We start from the raw sequence: 19,654 nt of genomic DNA, 5'->3' as shown, positions 1-19,654 counted from the left end.
AACGCGCACACTGGAGCTCAGGGCTCCCCACCCAGTCACTACACACCTAATTTAAATGAATAATCCAAACTGGACCAACTTTTATGTGCTAAAATGGTTACAATATTTTTAAGTGGTGAAAAACAGGGTAACAAATTGCCAACAACAGGCAGATAGCTAGATAAATATGTACATATCCACACAGGGAAACGCCATATGGCCTTTAACATTATGACCATTTTTAAAGGACACGGGCAAACGTGAATCTGTCACGTAAAATAAGTAGTAACGATCATGCAACATGATTTCAACTATTTTTAAAAGGCATCTATGTTTATATACACACAAACCTACAGAAACTCAGACTGAGAAGAAATACTCAGATTTTAGACTATTCTGGTTGATGGGACTCTCAGTGACTTCTTATGTTCTACAATATCATCTGTACATTAACGACAGGCAGATTTCGTCTGCGGGCGCAGGCGGCTTCACACGCCGCAGCGCTGGGCTGGGATAAACTTGTCATATCCCCGGTTAATTATTGATGAACCTGGAAACGGCCCTGTTTATTAAAGACTTATGTGCTCTCGAAGACTCGGCCGCACAGCCTGAAGCCTGTAATCTGGCGGAGCAAGCAGTTTCTAGGCTGTAATAGGATTACTCGTGGTGTTCTCATTCAAAGGACAAAATCCAATAAAATACACTGTAGCATGTGTTTGTTTAAATAAAACACTGGTGCATTGTCTCCCACTTCCTCCGCCAGCGCTAATTTACCAGTCAGATCCCTGAGGAGCCATGCTCAGTAACGGAGCTGACACGCAAACAAGAGGGTAAGAGGCTGAAACTACTTCCCTGGCAAGAGCAGAGCACCCACGTGGATCAGCTGAGTGGCGGTGGGGACAGGGAGGCTCTGCCCGCCCCCTCCGCCCCGCCCCACCCCACGTCCCCAGAGCTGCCCTGCCGCAGAGCCAGCATTCATGCAATGCAGCAGTTTAAGTAAATGAGAAGTCTGTACGTGAAACAGGAAAAATCAAGTTATAGCTGAGTGAATATAAACAAAATGGGAAAAAAATGAAGTTTTACTATAAACCTCTTTTCTAAATATTCCAGCAACATACTCTAGTATAAATGAATTTTTAAAGATTTAATGAGCCAAACAGAAACTGCATTTCTTTCATCCATTGAATTGCATAAGAGAATCATTTATTACCTGGGAGACACCAACAGACAGCCTCTAATTATAAAATAAATCCCAAGTCTTCACTAGAGAGCTCACCCAGTCCAGGAACCACCCCCGCCCCACCTCCCACAGACGCAGACGTGGTGCACACATGCGCAGGGGCACAGACGCCTCCCAGTCACACACACTCTGGCTGACAGTTTGAGAGATCGCAGAACAGAAAATCATTCTACTGGAAGGAACCGGGGGCCTAACTCTCCTTCAAAATGCTGCTCCTCCATTTAGTCAGTCAACACAAAACAGCTCTTTTCCTGTGAGATCATTCCTAAATCTGGCCAGACACGCCCACTTTATGAGGTCCTACGCCACTCAGAGTGAGCACCTGTCACGCAGGAGACCACCTGCCAGTTCAGGGCGCCCTGAGCTGAGCCCGGGCAGCCCTGACAGCCCGGCAGACACGTCCCCTCCCGGCTCCACCTCCAAACCTACCCCCTGCAAAGCTGCCAAGACACTGAGCCTGCTGCCGCCACAGCCGGCACCCCCAAGCAGTGATGGTGCCACGGGGCCCACGGCCCGCTGCACTTCCCTCCGGAAGGTGTGCTGGGAGCCACCATGGGGCTGTGGTGGGAGGACACGATCCTCTGGAGAACCACTCCAGCTCCTGGGGGAGAGAGCAGCGCCGGGGATGGGTCGGCACACTTCACCCGTCAGGACCCAACACACGGACGGGGCCGAGCCGGAAGATCCAAGACACCGTCCAGGGCTACACGTGGACGGGTCCAATGCCTCTGCCTGACAGCTTCACCTAACTGCCCGGGTCCACTGTCTAACTGCCCCCAACTCGCCCACCGTCCAGCCACCCCGGTGACCCGCCAGGATGGAGGCTCGGCCACGTGGAAGGCGCCCTGCTGCTCTCACTCCGACGCACCTCCCGCTGTGCCCAGCACAGGGCCGAGGACAGTCCTGACAGAACGGGGCCCGAACAGTCTTGCCAACCCTTAGAAGGAAGTAAGGAAACAGGAGTGTCCCACATACCCAGCTCAAGCCGCCAGCTTGCTTCCCGCACTCGATCCAGACACTGTCATTAGCACAGCAGTGCCTGCCCTGTCACCGACGCCGGGCAGACTCCACGCCCCAGGGGACAGCAAACACCAAACACACACCTGAATACCCACTCAGGTTCAGTTACAAAAGACAAAGAAGTCTGGCTCCTCACCACCAGGACTATTTCTTCATTAACTCCAGTATTAGTCACAGCTGTCATGCAGTTTTTCCACAAAGGATAAATTTCACTCTCTTCTGTACACTTCATGGAAAAGCCATCCACCACCTGCAACCTGCATGTCCCACTTAATCTTCATGGTGACATCTGAGCACAGTAAGCCCAGAGTGTCAAGCCACAGCTGTCAGCAAGGGACAGCAGTCCTCCTGGAGGTGGGGGCTGGGACCTGCACCGCAAGCAAAAGGAACACACCAGAAATCCTTCCTGACGGGACACACAAGCCGTGTTTCTTAAAAGTGCATCCAATTTTATTTACAAGTAATAAAACATGTAATAACAGTAGAAATTATAAACTTCCTTTCAAGAAGCACATGTGTGCACAGTGATGCTTTATATCCCAGTAACTGGACATGTCTATTTTTGGCCCTCCCTGGGTTGTGGGTGGGGGGAGGGGAGGGTGGTGACAGAGACATCCCCAGGGCCGCACAGCAGCAAGTGGTGCCACGCAGAGGGAATGCCACCTAGGGGGCGGAAAGGAGACCATCTGTCCTGGGACAGCGCAAGCCTCCAACTCTCAGCAAAAAGGCATATAGCTCTGGGCACAGGACAGAGGAAGGTACTGGAGGGGCCGAGGTGAGAGCGACTCCCGGCCGGGGCCGCCATGCAGGAAGTGAAGGTGGCCAGGGAAACAGAACAACTCTGGGGAGACTGGAGAGGTGACCCATCAGGACCTGGAGAGACGTGCTGGAGACAAAGGGGAAGGGGACAGGGCCAGTTTTCAGGCCAACACAGGTTACTTTTACCTGGAAGGGCCAGCGGACCACACGGACTGGAGAGTGTGGTAATGACAGCTGTCCTGGGGGAGCCTCCCCGCTGGGAACATGTGGGGGTCACCACACAAGGGGGAGGGGGCGTGAGTAGCAGACACCCTCGACAAGTAGTGGCTGGACAGCTTCATTCCCAAAGCCTGACACCTACCAATTACACGTCAAGTATCTCATTTTAAGCAAAATCTGAATGAACCACATTTAGAGCCTTACAGTGGAGCTGCACCCTGGTCAAAGGCTGGGCACTCAACCTGCATGAGTAAAGTGAATTTAACATATGGTCAAACCACCCTTGAAAACTCCATTTAATCACCCAAAAGCACAAGGAGATGCCCCCGCAATGCGGGCACTCAGGGATGGACAGACACCACACAGGGGACAGGGGTCTCCCACCTTCCAGCGCCACCCTCATTCCACGCCACAGAGGGTGGCCACCATCACCCCAGCTAATGTCTGCCTGTCTCTGCTGAGCATGAAGAATTTAGCCGATTAAAATGAAACACCCTACCTGATGCAATACCCATAAGCTTCCACCAAAAAACAAACAAAACCCACATTAGAAAAATAACCTCTTTAAACATAACACTTTTTTGGCAAATGGCATATAATCCGAAATATTATCAGATGTTCAAAACTCAATCCATTTTGCAGAATTCTGACTTAGAAAAGTAAGACTCACACTCAAGCTCTAATCAGCTGGAGTCTAATCACTGGAGGAGTTGCCTTCTACACAGCGCTCATTAGCAGGTGGATGAAATTACTTCACTGCCTCGTCGGCACACGAACTCACGTGCACACGGCTACTTCACCATTCCAGGAAAGGCATCTACAGTGGTGCAGCCGCCCTGAACCTCTCAGAGAAGCTGCCGTGTAACCTAACGTGTTCTCATCAGTCTCCTTCTGCAGCACAGCCTGGGAAAGCTGTCAGACCATGAGTTAAGAACTCAGAATACTTCTTAGGTCTGTCAGCCTTGAAAGTTCAGGACATAGATTTTACTGCTGTGCCCAGATCAAGAAAAGGACAATTTTAAAACATGACACAAAATAAAAAGACTAAACATTTGATGTTAGATGCAACACACACAACACACATCCCAAGAGCAGAATAAAGATGGTCACAAGCCCCTCTGGACACTCTGGCTTTGACAAGCGGAGCCAGCGTCCCCTACCCCAGAATCTGGGCCGCTCCGTGACTGGTCTGGCCCAGAGAAGACAGGGGTAATGACTCTGTGCTGGCCTCCAGGCCTAGGTCTCCGAAGAAGTCTTTCCTCTCCTGACTCTTAGGACATCCTCTCCAGGCCCTGAGCCCTGCACATGGGAGACATGACGACCAGGTGCTCCAGACAACAGGCCCAGGAGACCCCAGCTTCTACCACCCCAACCAGCGCCAGACATGTGATGGAGCGAACAAGGAACCTCCAGCCAAGGTCACCTGCCAGCAGAATGACCCCGAGAAACCCCAGGTGGAGCCCCGCCCAGATCCCCAACCCTCCAAATCCAGGGATGTGATCAGTCGTTGACTGAAGAAGCCATGAAGTCCTGGGTGCTTTGTTATGCGGCAACATCTAAATATACGTGGATTATTAAACAACATTGTTACTAACCAACTTATCGTTAAGTGCTATTTGAAACTGCTCCATAAGAAACAATTCTCACAGGAGCACTGTCCCCAGACACATCATGCCTCTAACTAAAGTAATTCCTAACAGGTCTGCAAGATTCAGTGCAAGTCCCTGGAGCTGCAGAATACATGAAGACAATGTTTTAAATGTCCTCACGGAGACCTGCACTTTACCGCTCTCAAGCACCCTTGAGGAAATGGCTTCCCAGTCTTGATCACCTCTCGCCGGTCACACTATGAGTGCCCAAGCCTCACAGTAGCGGCCCCAAGGGGCCCTGGGAGCCAGGGCTGCAGGGATGCCAAGATCCCGGCCCCCGTGCAGATGGTCCAGATGACGGCCCACATGAAGAATGACAGCTCGGGCATCTGTCCCCTCTTCCTGACTTCAAGTAACAAAGGAGATGTATAAACACCCTGGGAGACAGGAGCCAGGACGCCAGGAAACACAAAACCAAGGCTGCGTTCAAGTTAATAAAGCTGATGGGGGGAGGGGGGTGCAGCAGGCAGCGCCTCCAACCGTGCTCGGGTTCAGGGGCACGTGTCTGCCCTCGGCCTCAGGCTCTGGGCTGTGCAGACCGGACTGTCGGACGGGAAATATCCCAGGCAGCCGAGTGTGCAGCGAGGAGAGGAAGCCCCTGCCCCGTGGGTGTGCCTACGCCTCCTCTCCCACGGTTTCCCCAGCACACGGGGCTGAGCCACCAGCGAGCCGGGAAAGAAACTGCAGCTGAAGGAGCATTCGGTCCACCGCCCACAGGCCCTCCTTACCCAAACCCAAGTGTGAGCTGTCCTGTTTCTCCACACCACAGGCACCAGAGGACCTCCTCCCACTCACACAACTGGGGTGATTCACTGGTGTGACCTTTCCTCCCGCTCACCCCCGACCCCCGTGCAGTCTTTTTACTGCTCCTCCTGGACCTTTCACTCATTTCCATCACTGAAAGACCAGGCGTTGTGAAAAGCTAACGGCTAAGACCAAGGATACCTACCAAGGCGCCGTCAAGTGTTTCCACAACTAAAGCTCAAACCGAACAGGCAGGAGGAATGAGTGACTTAAAGTCAGAAATGAAAGTGTAAGACTGAGCTACTGTCACGAATGTGGCCAACCTGTGAGCGCCCTGGCTGATCCTCTCAACTCGTGTTCCGGAAATTTCCGCGCACAGCTCCAAGGCGGCAGGTCCCACGTCACACAACACAACACAACCACCCCAAGCACGGAGGGCGAGGCTGCGCTAACCCAGAGGTCCTCCACCCTGGCGGCACGGGGACGTGCCCGAGGAGCTTGGAACAAGGACCGGGACCGGGACTGAGACCAGGCCCAGGACCCCCCCACCCCTCGACCCCGCCCCGGAGACCTGCTTCCCGCGCCTGAGGGGAGGCCGGGCATCGGGTGCCCCTACTCGCAGCCAGGGCGGAGAGCGACTGCTCTGGAGTCATCTGCGGACCTGGTTAAAACGCAGCTTCTGAGAGTCTGGGGCGGGGTCCACGGCGCCAACAAGCTTCCAAGGAGCGACGCCAGTGCTGCGGGTCCTCAGACCACACTTGAGCAGCAAGGGGCTTCGACGTCCAGCCAAGCGCACGGGCGCCAGGCCTCCTTGACCCGGCCAGCTCCGACTCCGAAGGGGCACTTCTTCCTAAGCCCAGGGGCCGGTCGGAAACCCAGCTCTCTCCTCCGACGGGTACCGTTCACCTCACCCCGAGGGTACTGCAGGGGCTCGAGGCCTGGCAGGTGCACGGGCTCGGGCAGGCCGGAGAAGACCGGCAGAGGCGTGGGTACCTCCGATGTGCCCTCGCGGAGGAAGACCCGGGCTGTACGGCGGCCTGGAAAGCCCCTCCCCTTATCACCCGGGCCCACCACGTGCACCCACGGGGCGCCGGCGCGCGTGGGCAGCGCGCGTCCTTGGGCCCCAATCAGGGGGCCGCGCGTGCGGAACAACACTGCTGAGTCACCGCGCACCTGCCCACCGGCGGCGAGGGAGCCTGGCCGGCCCCGTTTCCCTCCGCTGAGGAGCAGCAACCGCCTGAAGCGCGGGGGCCACGGCAGCGAGTCGCCCGCAGCCCCAGTGCCGGCTCCGCAGCCGGAGGTCACAGCAGACGCACAACTTGCTGCCACTTCCTTAGCCCTCCTCAGCCCGAGCGTCCTCCCCGGTAAGCTCGGGGTTGCAGGCACACCAGCAACTCCCTGGGAGTCACAAACACACCTGGAGCGCTGAGCCCAGCGCTTAGGGCCCGAGACAAAGCGCCCCAAGGCGCTACGCTTCACTCTTCATAAAGAGGGCGTCTGCCGACACCACTGGTTCCTGTGCCCCTCCTCCCCACCGGAAGCTCCTCAGTCAGCTGGGGCCGAGAAGACGCCACGCGTATCGCTGTGCGGGGTACCTTCTCAACAACTCCCCCACCTGAAGGGCGGGTAAGTGCAAGAGCTTCCGGTCATCTGTCCTGACCCGAAAAGCTTTTCTGCACCGAAAGCAAAGACAGACCTGAAAGTACCACTCCCCCAGATCAATAAAGGAAGCGGCTTCCCTCCTGGTCCCCAAAACGCCTCTGCTTTGGACTAAAATCCCACCCCCACCACCCGTCAAAACAGACTAAGCTCTGTCTAAAACTCTCCCGGGTAAAAGGGTAAAACTTAAATCTTCTCACCAAAAACAAATAAATACGGGAGGCGGTGACTGTGTTAACTTGATGGGGGGAGCTCTGCGCAATGTGTATGTATATCAAACCACGGCGTAAACTTTAAATATCTCACAATTTTATTTGTCAATGACACCTCAGTAAAGGGAGGGGGGGAGCTCCCCCAGAGTTATTTCTCTTCAGTTTTGTTATGAAATGCTGGAGTGTTCTGCAAGGCACCACTCACCACTTTCATTACAAACCACGAAACACAGGAAGCTGCAAATGGAAGAGACGGGTATAAATTTCAATCTCCCACTCTGGATGTCTCTCACGTCCTGTATGAAACAAAGGCTTTGGATTTCAAAGGCACTCATGTGAGACAATGTTTACAAATACTGGAAGGGATCAAAGTCAAACAGGGTCTTGCACAACTAGATAAGCTTTATTATTTTAATCACCACTTAGCAACTTCCATAAACACATATGCTGAGAGGGAGGAAGCACCGCTTTAATTAGTAAGCTGTTTAAAGTCCTCCAAGAGAGGAAAACAAGTCTCAGTACTGTGGTGGGGAAAAGGCGAGTAAGAGGTGGTGGTCTGGAGCACGAAGCCAGTGGGCTGTGCTGACCTGGCAGGCCTGACTCCGCAGCCCGGCCACACCCAGAGCCAGGCAAGCCTCCCCGACACCACTCCCCACTCGGACTGATGAGCAGGTCAGTTCTTGGGTGAAGCTTCCAGCTGACTGGCACTGGGTGTCTTTAGCTGAACTAAGGTATTAAAAGTCGAATCAGTGTACCGACCCAGGCAAAAGATGCTCTGTTGCTCACTTACTGCTGACTAAGTAGCTGCCTCAAAATCACCGTCTTGAAGGTCCAGAGAGGCGTAAAGAAGTGTTACGGGCACGTGAATTATAGAGGCTTATATAATAAGGGGTTAGAGAGGTCACAAAAACGCCGGCTTTCTCGTTGTATTTTATAACTCAGATTCTCTCTTTGAGCTCCAGGGGATTCTCAGAACTCCCACTAGTTAATAAACACCAAGGGTCTTTAAATTAAAACATCTGTGCATTGTGTAAATATCGATCGTACTTACAACTTCTAGTGCTGCTCTTTCCAAGTTTCAAAAGATTTTAATGGAAAATGTGTAACCAATGCCTTTTAAAATATGGTAAATAGAGCAAAGAAACTTTACGTAATCTCCATTCATCTAACAGTGTAGCACCTGCAAGTGTTTTATAAAAATCACAAGGGCTGATAGCAGAGAAAGGCGCACAGCTACGAAGACAGACAGACAGACATACCCCCTGATCTGCAGAAGAATCAGCTTTAACTACTGGGTTATCAGAACATTCTTTTTCCCTATTTCCGACTGGTTTATTAGTAAGTACTAATACTGGGATTTCTATAGTACTTTTAAGAATAAAGTGGTAACCCTTTTAACAAGTCATCTTGAAAAATGACAACTGGTATCTTAAATGAAAATCAAGTTGCCTTGAAGAATTAGCCATTAAAAGTGGCCCTATCTACGTGTAAAACTTGAAAGAAAAAGCTAAAACTCACTAAGAGTCTATAAAATGACAGAAGAATTATCTACATTAAATCCCTTGATCTCCATTACTGTCAACAAACAAAAACATTCCCAAATTACAGGCAAGAAGACTGAGGCTCACAGAGCTGGTGGGACGGGCCAAAATTCAAAACTACTGTGTCCAAAACCGAACACTAGAAAAGTTCTTCCACTGTGGACATCCTTGGAGCAACTAAACCAGCATCAGTGGGATTTTGTTTCTTACGTTGTGAGAGACTTTCTGAGAACTGTTTAAGGGAGAACTTTTTCACCAGACATTCAATTTCCCACATCTAGAGCAGTTCTAAGCAGGATGAGAAGAAGCAATTTAGAAGCACTTCTTCACTGGAAAAAGCATTCTCAGCAAAAAGGCAAGGGAGCAGTACAGCTAACAGCTACTCCGTTTCACCTCCTGCAACGCTTTTTCACCTTCTCTCCTCAAACTCTCAACAATCCCACTGAAGGATGTGGTTTTAGAAGCCAAGGATCCTGGGCTTCCAGAGGTTACCGATCCTGCTCTCAGACAAATGATGCAACCTCCTCCTCTGCGTCGCCGCCCAGAGTGTGTCACGGGAAGTGCCCGCCTCCTAGGAGACAGAGATCCACCACCAAACTTTCCACCTCCAGCTAATTGTGTGTTTGCAAACATCTGTGTGCTAAGAAGTGGGTCACAAAATACAAAAGATAAACCTGAATCCACCATAAAAACTTCAGGGTTTTATTAGCTTTCCAGGTTTCCTTGAAAAAAAAAATTTCCCGATAGTATGTGCCTTCATAATTTAAAATATGACCCATTTCCTATTCATCAGACAGAACAAACGCTGAAAAACCACCACTTTCCAGATGCAGCTAGCTTAAACAGCCATCCATCCAAGTGACTGCACGTTCACTTAGAGGTCCTCTTGGTTTGTCTGAAAGGTTTTTTCCAGCTCTCTAACAAAGTGGTAAAGGTGCCAAATCCTACATTCAGCTTCAGTGGATTCAGTGATGAGTCGCATCCCGTGTGGCGGTCGGCACATGCCACCTCCCTCCTCTGCAGGTGCTGCTGGCTGCCTGTGAGAGAACCCCAGCTCAGGGCGCAGCCCTGCCGGGCAGGAGCCTGGCCAGCCACTCTTCACACAGGACCCTGCACACTGGAGTTCAGAGTCACAAGCTACACACCTTAAATGCCTTCGTGTGTTCCCTGGAAAATGGTATATTTTTTAATTCTGGATTTTTAATATTAGATTTAGAAAAAAAATTAAAACACAAACATGAAAAAACTTCCCAGTTTTTTTACTTTAGACTTTGAAGAACTAAATCAAAACACTCAGTGTCGTACCAGCCAGCTGCACAGAATCTGTACTCTCTTCAGTGGTTTTGATCTGTTAATACAACATATTTAAGTGTTTAGCAATTTTAGGTTTCTGACATATAGCGAGTTGTTTTCTGAAATAAACATAGAAAAGAAAACATTGATTTTTATCACAGAATTTCCCAAAGAGGACTTTTCAGAAACATAAACTCTGTCATACAGATTCGCTCTCTAATCCGCAGGGAAGCAACACAAGCCACCAGAAGAACCACCACCAGGAGGAAAATAAGCCCCGGAGGCCGCCTCGCCGTGTCTGAGCGCTGACAGCCTTACAGGCGGGGACGTCCCGACTTGACCGTCATCTCTAAAACCGCTTTACGTGCACCGCCGTAAGAACACGGAGGTGTGATGTACGTGTGCGCGTGCGTGCACACACCACGCGTCTCGGATCATGCAGAGCCACACACACATTTAGCTACACTTCACAAAGGAAATGGCCACAAGTCACTTCTGAGCATGTAATTTACCCTAAAAGACAGCGAGGAATGCTGAGGGACAACAGCCTAACTTTCAGACAGCGTGTGCCTGCCCCGGGGACACGCCCGTCACTGCACAGGAGGTGAGTGAGGGGGACATTCCACAGTGGGGGGGCTCTCCTGTCTGCAAAGGCACTGCACACCCCCAGGCCTCTCGGTTCAGGCTACCAAGACCAACCACAGCAGACTCAGGGCTTCTGTGGCTCGGGGGACGGACAGCGGGAGCCCAGCCTGGAACCTCTGAATGCTGGGAAGATGAAAATGGGAAAAGTGATGCTCACAGAGCTTGTGGGATCTGCCAAAGCTTGAAACTACAGACCAAAACCAAAAGCTGGAAAAGCTCTTCCACCAGTGGGCATCTCTGGGCGTCCAGGTCAACTGCAAAGGCAGCTGGTAGCTGGGCGGGCGGGACTCTCAGGTGGGGAGAACAGGGCAGAACAGGTGAACAGTTAGCTGGTGAAGCCCTTGACAGGGGCCGGGGGGACTGGGGACTCAGAGGCTTACTGCACAGCACAGGGTAGGGCAGGCGGCTTAAGAAAGCAGGTCCACACACTATGGAAAACTCCTAGAAGTAGCCAGCCTTCACCTGAGGTTTTTGAGCATCTCTGACACAGAAAAACACGATTTATGGGACTCTCAGCACATAAAACACCTTAAAATGGGGCTTTGTTCACAATAGCTAATGTAGTCTATCTTTTTAACATCTTTCTTGAGGCAATGATGTACTATAACATTTAGCCATTTAAAGTGTACAATGCAATTATGTTTAGTACATCACCACTGTCTAAATTTAGAACATTTTCATCACCAGAAAACCAACCCCATCCCCATAAACAGTCACTCACCATTACCCCCGACCCTCAGCCCTGGCGATGACTATTCCCTGTTCTGGACCTTCCATGCACATGGACTTCATGACTGGCTCCCTTCATGTAGTACAACGTTTGCAAGGTTCATCTTTGGTAACACTCGGGTCAGAGCTTCATCCTTCGGATGGCTGAATAATTTTCTAATGTATGGATAGACCACGCTCTGTTCAGTTGATAGACATTTGGGTTATTCTGTCTTCTGGCTATTAAGAACAATGTTGCTACAAACGTTTATCCACATGTTTTTGTGTAGACACGTGTTTTCATTTCTCATGCATGGGGGGGGTTATTTTTAAGAGGAAAAAATAAGTAATTCACATTTCAAGTCATTTAGAATGCAGCTTGAAATTTTATTTCTAACTTCCAGTATTAGTTGATGGAGGAAAAAAGAATAAACAAAAGTAGTATTCAGCCGCACGAACCACATAAAGACGGCAGGCCACACACAGGAAGACATAGCTACAGAGGAAAGTCATTTTTACATAATCCTTCCAAATGGAAAACAATTTTAACAGGATAAAATAATGACTAAAAGACAAAAAACAATCACCTTTCTACCATGTTCACAGAACTTTGCACTTCTTTTCATAAAGGTTTTTCTATTCTCCATGCAAAACAGAAAAAAATACCAAAAATAGGCAAAAGGTATAAATTTATTGAGCCCCCCCTCTGCTGCGGGTGACCCTGGTGGCAGCCATGACTACTGTGTGGGTGGCCCAGGAGAGCGCAGTGTGGGCCTCGCCCCCAGAAAAGCACCCCCACCTGTGAGAAGCACCTTCCTGGACCAATTTTACACATTTCTTTCCAACCTTGAAAAAAATGCAAAGGGCTCTGCTCACCTTTCAAGTGTTCACTGTCACCCACCTGCATCCAACTCTACAGGCAGGGAAAGACCTCCCAGGACAGATGGAGCGTCTGCATAAGTGGGACTTTGAATGTCACCTCCGTGCCCAGTTCCTCCACGTTCAGCAGGAGCCCAGAGCACCCCCTCTGCGACTCTCAGGTCCTCAACGTCTCTGTTCACTCCTGGCACTTACCCACGGGCCCCAACTGACAGGATGAGAAGCGCCAGACCCAGCACAGGTGTCTCGGGGCCAGATTCCTGCACGGCCCTGGCCACCTGCCCTTGAACCAGGCCCAATGCAAACCACCGGGCAATCCCTCTGCCTGGTCTGAAAAACAGCCTGAACTCCCTGAAAATAGCTGACAGAAAAGAATAACTTCCAGGGACTCCAAAATCACACGAAATCCTAGTTTGAGTTGGAATCTCTTTGTGCCAATATGCCGAACATGCCAGACCTTAAAGTCCTTAAAACTGTACAGTCTCCAAAGTGAAAGTGCGCTTTTCGCGTGGGAAGGCGCGTGATGTGTGTCCCCCACGCCGCGCGCACCCCAGCCTCCCCCACAACTACCCGCCAGGCCGGGCAGGGCCGCCGCCTTCAAGCGCGCACCTCCCCTGCGGGCCGAGAGGCAGTTCTGTCCTGAAGCCAGCGCCCCGAAGCGCCCACAGCAGAGCCCGTTCCCGGGGGTCGCACAGGCGCTGGGGCGGGGGGGGGGGGTCCCGGGGAAGCCCCAGGCAGGGGCACCTCGGGTGGTCTGGGCACGCGGCGCCGGGCTTAGGCTGGAGCAGGCACGGAGCACGTGTTCCAGGCGGAAGAAACCGAAAATGCTGCACAAAGGCAGCAAGTGCCAGCGGTCCAGGCGGGCAGGGGTGGGGTCCTGGGGAGGGACAGGCTGGGGGTGGGGGGAGGCCTGCAGGGGGCAGGCCCTGCTGAGGGAAAGCGGGTGTAGAAGAGTTCGCCGAGATGTGCATTTTAGAAAGGCCAGACTTTCAAACACGTTTCGTGTATTTTTCCTTTTTGAAAGGGAAGGCAGGAAAATGTTAATGAAATAATAAATTTTATTTCGTTTCACTACTCAAAAATACTGTCATTCAAACTCTGCAACAATATAACTATGTCCCTAAAAGTTTCAGTTAAGCTTGTAAATGTGTAACAACATGCAGTCAATCCATCTGCTCACAGAAAGTCTCACACCAACCACAAGATTTTCCATAAAAACCATGACTTATGTGGTTTTAGTAATCAACATCCCTCCCTCCCAAAAAGGAAAGCACATTTTCAAAAGTTCCTGTCCATAAATTTAAGTTTTTCAAATAACAACAAACTGCTAGTAAATAACTCAAGGTTTCCACACTTGAAGGACAGAAGCAGTGGCCCCAACAGCAGAGGCCCAGAAATCAACCTAGAGCCAAAATCCATGACTTTTATGTCCCCTGCCCCCCATCACACACACACACACACACACACACACACACGCAATTTGCTCTTCTGGTTGTGGTGCTGCTTAGGCAAAGATTAGCATTTCTACCCATTCTTTAGTTCAGCTACACACTGCCTTCTTAAGCAAAGACCAAACAGGAAGAGGAGACCACTGGGGAGTTTCAGAAGCAGTAAAACTGCGTGGTGAGTAAAGCATATTAGGGATCCACATGCAGTACCGAGGGGACCCTGTTCATCACCCCACTCAGGACTCACGTTAACCCTGCAAGGGAGCGACCCGGTTAGGAGATGAGACAATGTGGCTCTGTAGGGCTGGTTTGCCCAAGGTCAAATGGTGAAAACACCTAGGTCTTCAAACCCAATCCAAAGGTCGCACCCCCCCCCCCCGCAGAAGAGGGCTGTGGGGGATGGGGAGTGAGCTAAGAGCCACGCCCCTCCCTCACTTCTCTCCGTACTGAAGAGCAGGAGCACTGGTCCACCTGCTGCCCCGCCCAAATGCCCTGTCCTCCTGCACCAGCACACGGCAGGAGTCCCCAGCTCTGCCCCAGTGTTCCTCGTCCTCCTCCGCTTGGTCCCGCCCCACCATCGGACTCGAAGGCACCACAGGAGCCAAAGAGCCCTGGGGCCCAACCACCTTTGTTCAGACCGCTGCCCTTCCTGCAATGCCTCCCCACCACCTGTCAGAACACTCTTCATATCCACACGCCTGGACCCACTGCTGACCCACAGAACCAGAACACCTCAGCCAGGCAGGCGCCTTTTGAGGTCACCCCACCATCCAGTTAGGAAGCACTGCCCTAAACCAAGGCCAGTCTTCCCACTTACCAAGCACAAGGCAAACCCTAGTGATTACATGAGATTCCCCCACCGACGCCACCATGACCCCTCCCATCTCTGAAATCCAGAAGCAACTGCTATTCGTCTGCACCACCCTGTTACCGATCAATGCTGCTCTCCTGTGACTGTCTAATATACTCACCCTGCCTCCTAGATTGCATTCTTGAGTGTAAGAATTCAGTCTTACATTTCTTCATAAAGTATGAGATTTGTACAGCAGCCATTCAACAAATCAACAATTTTTTAAAAAACAAACAAAAAACCAAGCATGGAGATTTTCGTATCTTTTTCCTAGCCAGAGTTTGGATGCACAGCAGGAAAAATGGGAAGTCTCAGGCCTGCCCTGATCCCCTCAGAATTAAGAAGGGGCCATCAAAGCCCTGAGAAAGCAAGGCACCAGACCACAAAGCCGGGGCAGGTGGCACTCTGCACCTGTGTCCACCAGGGACCACAGGGAAGCCGGGCCGCAGACACGTCCACAGAGAAGTCCGTGTACCCGGGTCCTTGAAGTCTAGCAGGGCACCTTCCTTAGAGACGGTCTGGACAAGGATGGGTGGATGGGAAGCAATAGCCAAAACATTTGCACCCATCAGTGATCACAAAGAGAAAACCCTTTTTCACTAGAGGAAGAAAAAAATGCTACAAGTAAGTGTAAGCCTTCAAGTATCTGCTTCCTGAGAACATTTCTGGTATTAAGTCACACCACTCCATGGCCCAGAAGAACTGACTTGTTTAACCTGAAAACCACTCAAATACAATGTCAAAAAATTAGCCCCACCACACCACAAAATGCTCTCTGCAGAGAAAGGCTTAGATGCTCAGGATCCTTCTTTCCCCTTTCCTGTTTGTCTTTTCTCTTTTCACCTTGGTCGGTTTTTACACAAAGCCACAAGCATGCTCTTCCCCCATCTTCCCCACCAGATGGGAGCTCGTCATGGCACCTGTCACCTAGCAACCAAACGCCACTCCACAGCTACCCAGGTCCTCACACAGAATTTATCATGGTTCTACTCGACAGTAAAGGGTAAGGAAGAGATAAGAGAATAAAAGTTAGAGTAAGTGTTACTATGTGTTTGCTCCATACTCATGTTAAAGCGGGTGGGAGAAGGCAGAGTGACTCCTGTTTAATCTCAGCCACTCCCTAATCATTTCAGAGGTAAAATTACGAGTGGACCTGGAAGACCGCCTGAGAGGCAGCAGTCTTGTGAGCCGGTGACTACTCTGCAGAACACAAAACCCATCTTAAAATGTACCTGCTGACCTGTGAGCTGCACTTCAAGAGAATTTTAATAATTCTAGAAACCCCTGAATCATCCCTGAATCGTTTATATCCAACCCCAACAACACCGTCACTCTGAGACTCGCCCTTCCTTCCTCCCTCTGCAGCAGGCCATCACTCTCACACCCACCCTTCCACACGCGGCTCTGAGCTCTTCTCCCGGGGAGCCGACCACGCTCCCAGGTCACTGTGAAACCCCCACCGCTGATACCTAAGAACAAGGTCCGGCCCTATCCCCGAGGCCTCTCTGCTCCGTCTGCCCGGCATCCCCGCGCCATCTGCTCCCACTGCATCGCCACAAGCCAGCCGCGCGGCCGGCCACCTTCACCTGGAGGTCCATAGGGAGCCTCTCTCCCAGACTCTCCCGGTCCCGGGGGTGCCCAGCACCCCGGGGAAGTGCCTTGGACACAGTAAGTGCTGGAGAATTCCTGTGGAACGGACAAACGACTCAATCAAACAACTACGTTTGTGTCTCCCAAACAAGCTGTTCAACCAACATGCATCGGGTGCATAACAAAATATGACTAATTTTAAGCATGTAAATGTTTAAGCATGTAAATGACTAATTTTTAAGCAAGTAAAGTTTAAATTAAGCATGTAAGCAAAGAAATGTGGATCACTCCCACCCCTCAGGAACTTGAGCCACTGCAGAGTATACATTATTGTATTTCTCTTTCCTTTCAAGATTTATTTTGTTGGTTTCCTGAGTTATGTGCAACCCGATTATTGACACAGAACATTCAAATCACAAATTGCCAATCCTTTAAATGCTAAATGTAGGTTCAGGGGGATTCCCCCCTCCACAGAGGTTCAAGATAAACAGGTGCCCAATTTCCACAAATTTTATTTGATTTTCACTAAAAAAAAAACTTTAACCAACTGTATCATTTTAAAACAGTTAATTAAGGTCAACATCTTCTACCATTGTCAGGTAATTAAACATCGCTAAGATTATCCTTAAAAGGCCAAATTTATGCTATTTTTTCTCTGTACTGAAATAGTGTAAAAAGTTTTTTTCTTCTTAAATTTCAAAGAGACTTTAGAGAACGCCACCCCAGCACCCCGTATACACTCAATCAGGCGGACAAAGCCACCGTCCCCCTCACCTGCGGCCCCAAAGCCCACAGGACCCAAACCACTCCAACGTCGGGGACAAAAGGAAACTGTAAAAGTGAATGTGCTTTCCACCCGACATTACTCTCCGGAAAAGGAAATATCCTCAGGTGCTTGGGAGAAATCTGGGAGGCGTGGGCTGTTGTCAAACAGACACAGACGATAAAACAATTTAACAAAACGCTTTTTCACTTCTGACACGTTGTAGAGGAACGCAGTTAAGAGCAGACCATGTTATCACTCCGCGAGGAAAGAGGGAAATCTATTCAACCCCAGAACCGGGCGCCGCAGCCCGGGCTCCGCATGGAGCAAGACGGGTCCACGCAGAGGTGCTGGCCGGGAAACTCGTCACCCAGGGACCAACTTCGGGCACCGAGGTGCGGGGCTCCAGCAAAGCCTGCGAGCCAGTGGGAGTGGGAGTGGGACCCCCGCCCGGCACCGAGGGGCGCCCCCCGCCCGGGGGCCCCAGCGAGCCACTCCTGGCGCGGGGAGCGAACTCCTCCGCCAGAAAAGTTCCCGGGCCCGGCCTCCGCCCGCGGGCCTGCGCGGGGAGCCGGGAGCGCAGCCGGGGGCCGGGAGGCAGCGCGTCCGGCCGGGCTCCGCGCGCCGGGGCGCGGCTCGGGATCGGCTCCCGGGAGGCTCGAGGCGCCGCGGCCCGGCCCGGGGGAGGCGGCGCGGCGGCGCGGGGCCCGGCGCGGGGAAGTTGGCGGCCAGCGCGCGGGCGGGGGGGCGGGCGGGGGGGCGCAGGCCGGGCAGGCGCCGCGCGCTCCGTCTCCCCGCCTCCCGCCTCCTCCCCTTCCAGGAAGCGCCATATTGATCCCGGCGCTCCCTCCTCCGCCGCCCGCCCCTCCGCCGCCCGCCCCCGGCCCCTCACCTTGGCGATGGCCTTCCGGTAGCGGGTCACCGCTTGCTGGATGAGGCTGAAAACTTTCATGTGGCCGTCCCCGCACGGCACGACCACCCGGGTCCTTCCGAAGCATACGGTCACTTTCATGCCGCCGCCGCAGCCGCCGCGGGCCGGCCCGCGCCCCCTCGGTGACCGCGGCCGGAGCAGCGGAGCGCCCGGGCCCGGGGCGGCTGCACGCGGGGCGCGGGGCGGGAGCGGGCGGAGGCTAGGGGCCGGGGCCGGGGGCCCTCTCGGCTCGCATGCCTGGCCCGCCGCCCTCGCCTCTCCTGGCCTGGCCTGGCCCGGGGCTCGCCCGCCTGTGCCCGCGCGGCGCCGCAGCCTCCGGCCACCTGTTCGGCGTGTCGGCGCGCTCGGCGGCGGGGCCGTGTGGCGCTGGCGCGGCGCTTGCTCGGAGCCGCGGGGGAGGGGACGGCGGCGCGGGGAGGGGCAGGGAGAGGCGGGGCCCCAGGGGCGGGGAGAGGAGGGGAGGGGCGCAGCAGGGAGGGGAGGGGAGGGGAGGGGCGCAGCAGAGAGGGAGGGGATAGGAGGGCGGGGAGGAGGAGGGGGGAGGGGAGGGGCGCGGCGGGCCCACAACACTGAGCACGCGAGGCGCCGGGGTGCGGGGCGGGGCGGGGCGCACGGCCACCTCCCTCCGCGGGCGCGCGCCCCCGCCCCCCGCCTGCCGCGTGCTCTCTACAGCCCCCATTCCTTTGTCACTGTGAACCCCCTTCCCCGGGCGCTTGGGCAGGGGCGGAATCGCGCCGCAGAGGGCCTGGTGCTCCCGCCCGGGGCCTCCCACCCCGGCGGCCAGGCGGAGTCGAGGCAGCTACGCGTCACCGGCAGAAATGAGGGGTCTGCTGGGGGAAGGCCCTTCTCCCGAGGCCACTATTTACCTTGAAGCCCCGTGACCCCTTGGTGACCCGCTCGCCTCAACGGGCACAACTCCAGTATCAGCAACTCAGATCGTTTTATTTCTTAAAATTCTGCAACCCAAGCAATCTTGACGCAAAGCTGTGAACAATACGCTGAGAACGCCGGCACCTCACCCGGAGAGGAACCCAGCTCCATAAGGAGCTACCTGCCTGTGGCCCCATAGCAACAGTTCAGAGGGACTGGGATCAAGTCAAGAAATGTGGCGCTCCCCGTGTCTCGGTTGTGGCGCTCAGACTCAGTGTCCCTTACCACTGTGTCACTGCGTTGAGAGAATGGCAGATATCCACAGAGTCCTGGCCCTCGTCGTGTTTGCCCGCGTGTTTAGGGTGTGGGGAAGCACCAACCGCTCCGTGAGCTCCAGGAGAACCTCTGGCCAGAGCAGGAAGAGCTGGTGGCCGCCCACCTCCCACCTTAAAATAAGGAGACAGGACAGAGATGCAACTGCCTCCCAGGTCCCCGCAAGTCCACTGCCCCAGGTGCGGTGCAGTTTGTCATATAAAACGTTGTGCTTCCTCTCATCCACAGCCCTTGACAAACACAATCAGTTGTCCTGGCAAAGCAGTGCCGTAAGTAGGTTCCTTGTGCCATCTTTTACCCCAGGACACTAACCAGTGTTGAA

The 19,654-nt window shown here is 53.0% G+C and overlaps 1 protein-coding gene and 2 long non-coding RNA genes across 3 annotated transcripts in view; 2 read left to right on the top strand and 1 right to left on the bottom strand.

Moving 5' to 3' along the window:
* LOC106728557 (partitioning defective 3 homolog) overlaps nucleotides 1-18,430 on the bottom strand; it is a 103,473-nt gene extending 85,043 nt beyond the window's left edge. Inside the window, exon 1 of the mRNA XM_032474142.1 lies at nucleotides 18,091-18,430. Coding sequence (XP_032330033.1) covers nucleotides 18,091-18,210 — 120 coding nt within the window. The 5' untranslated portion in view covers nucleotides 18,211-18,430. The remainder of the gene's footprint in view (nucleotides 1-18,090) is intronic.
* LOC116661608 lies at nucleotides 7,027-11,228 on the top strand. Its single transcript, XR_004317559.1, has 3 exons — nucleotides 7,027-7,236; nucleotides 10,046-10,199; nucleotides 10,543-11,228. It is a non-coding gene; the product is annotated as an uncharacterized LOC116661608 (long non-coding RNA).
* LOC116661610 lies at nucleotides 11,861-16,574 on the top strand. The gene is made up of 3 exons (XR_004317561.1): nucleotides 11,861-11,870; nucleotides 15,312-15,314; nucleotides 16,488-16,574. It is a non-coding gene; the product is annotated as an uncharacterized LOC116661610 (long non-coding RNA).
* Nucleotides 18,431-19,654: the final 1,224 nt, after the last annotated feature.

The sequence above is a fragment of the Camelus ferus genome, chromosome 35 (assembly GCF_009834535.1).
Source record: "Camelus ferus isolate YT-003-E chromosome 35, BCGSAC_Cfer_1.0, whole genome shotgun sequence".
In the NCBI taxonomy this organism is placed as follows: Eukaryota; Metazoa; Chordata; class Mammalia; order Artiodactyla; family Camelidae; genus Camelus; species Camelus ferus.
Note: the sequence above shows the minus strand (reverse complement) of the source record. Positions and strands in the feature narration are given on the sequence as shown.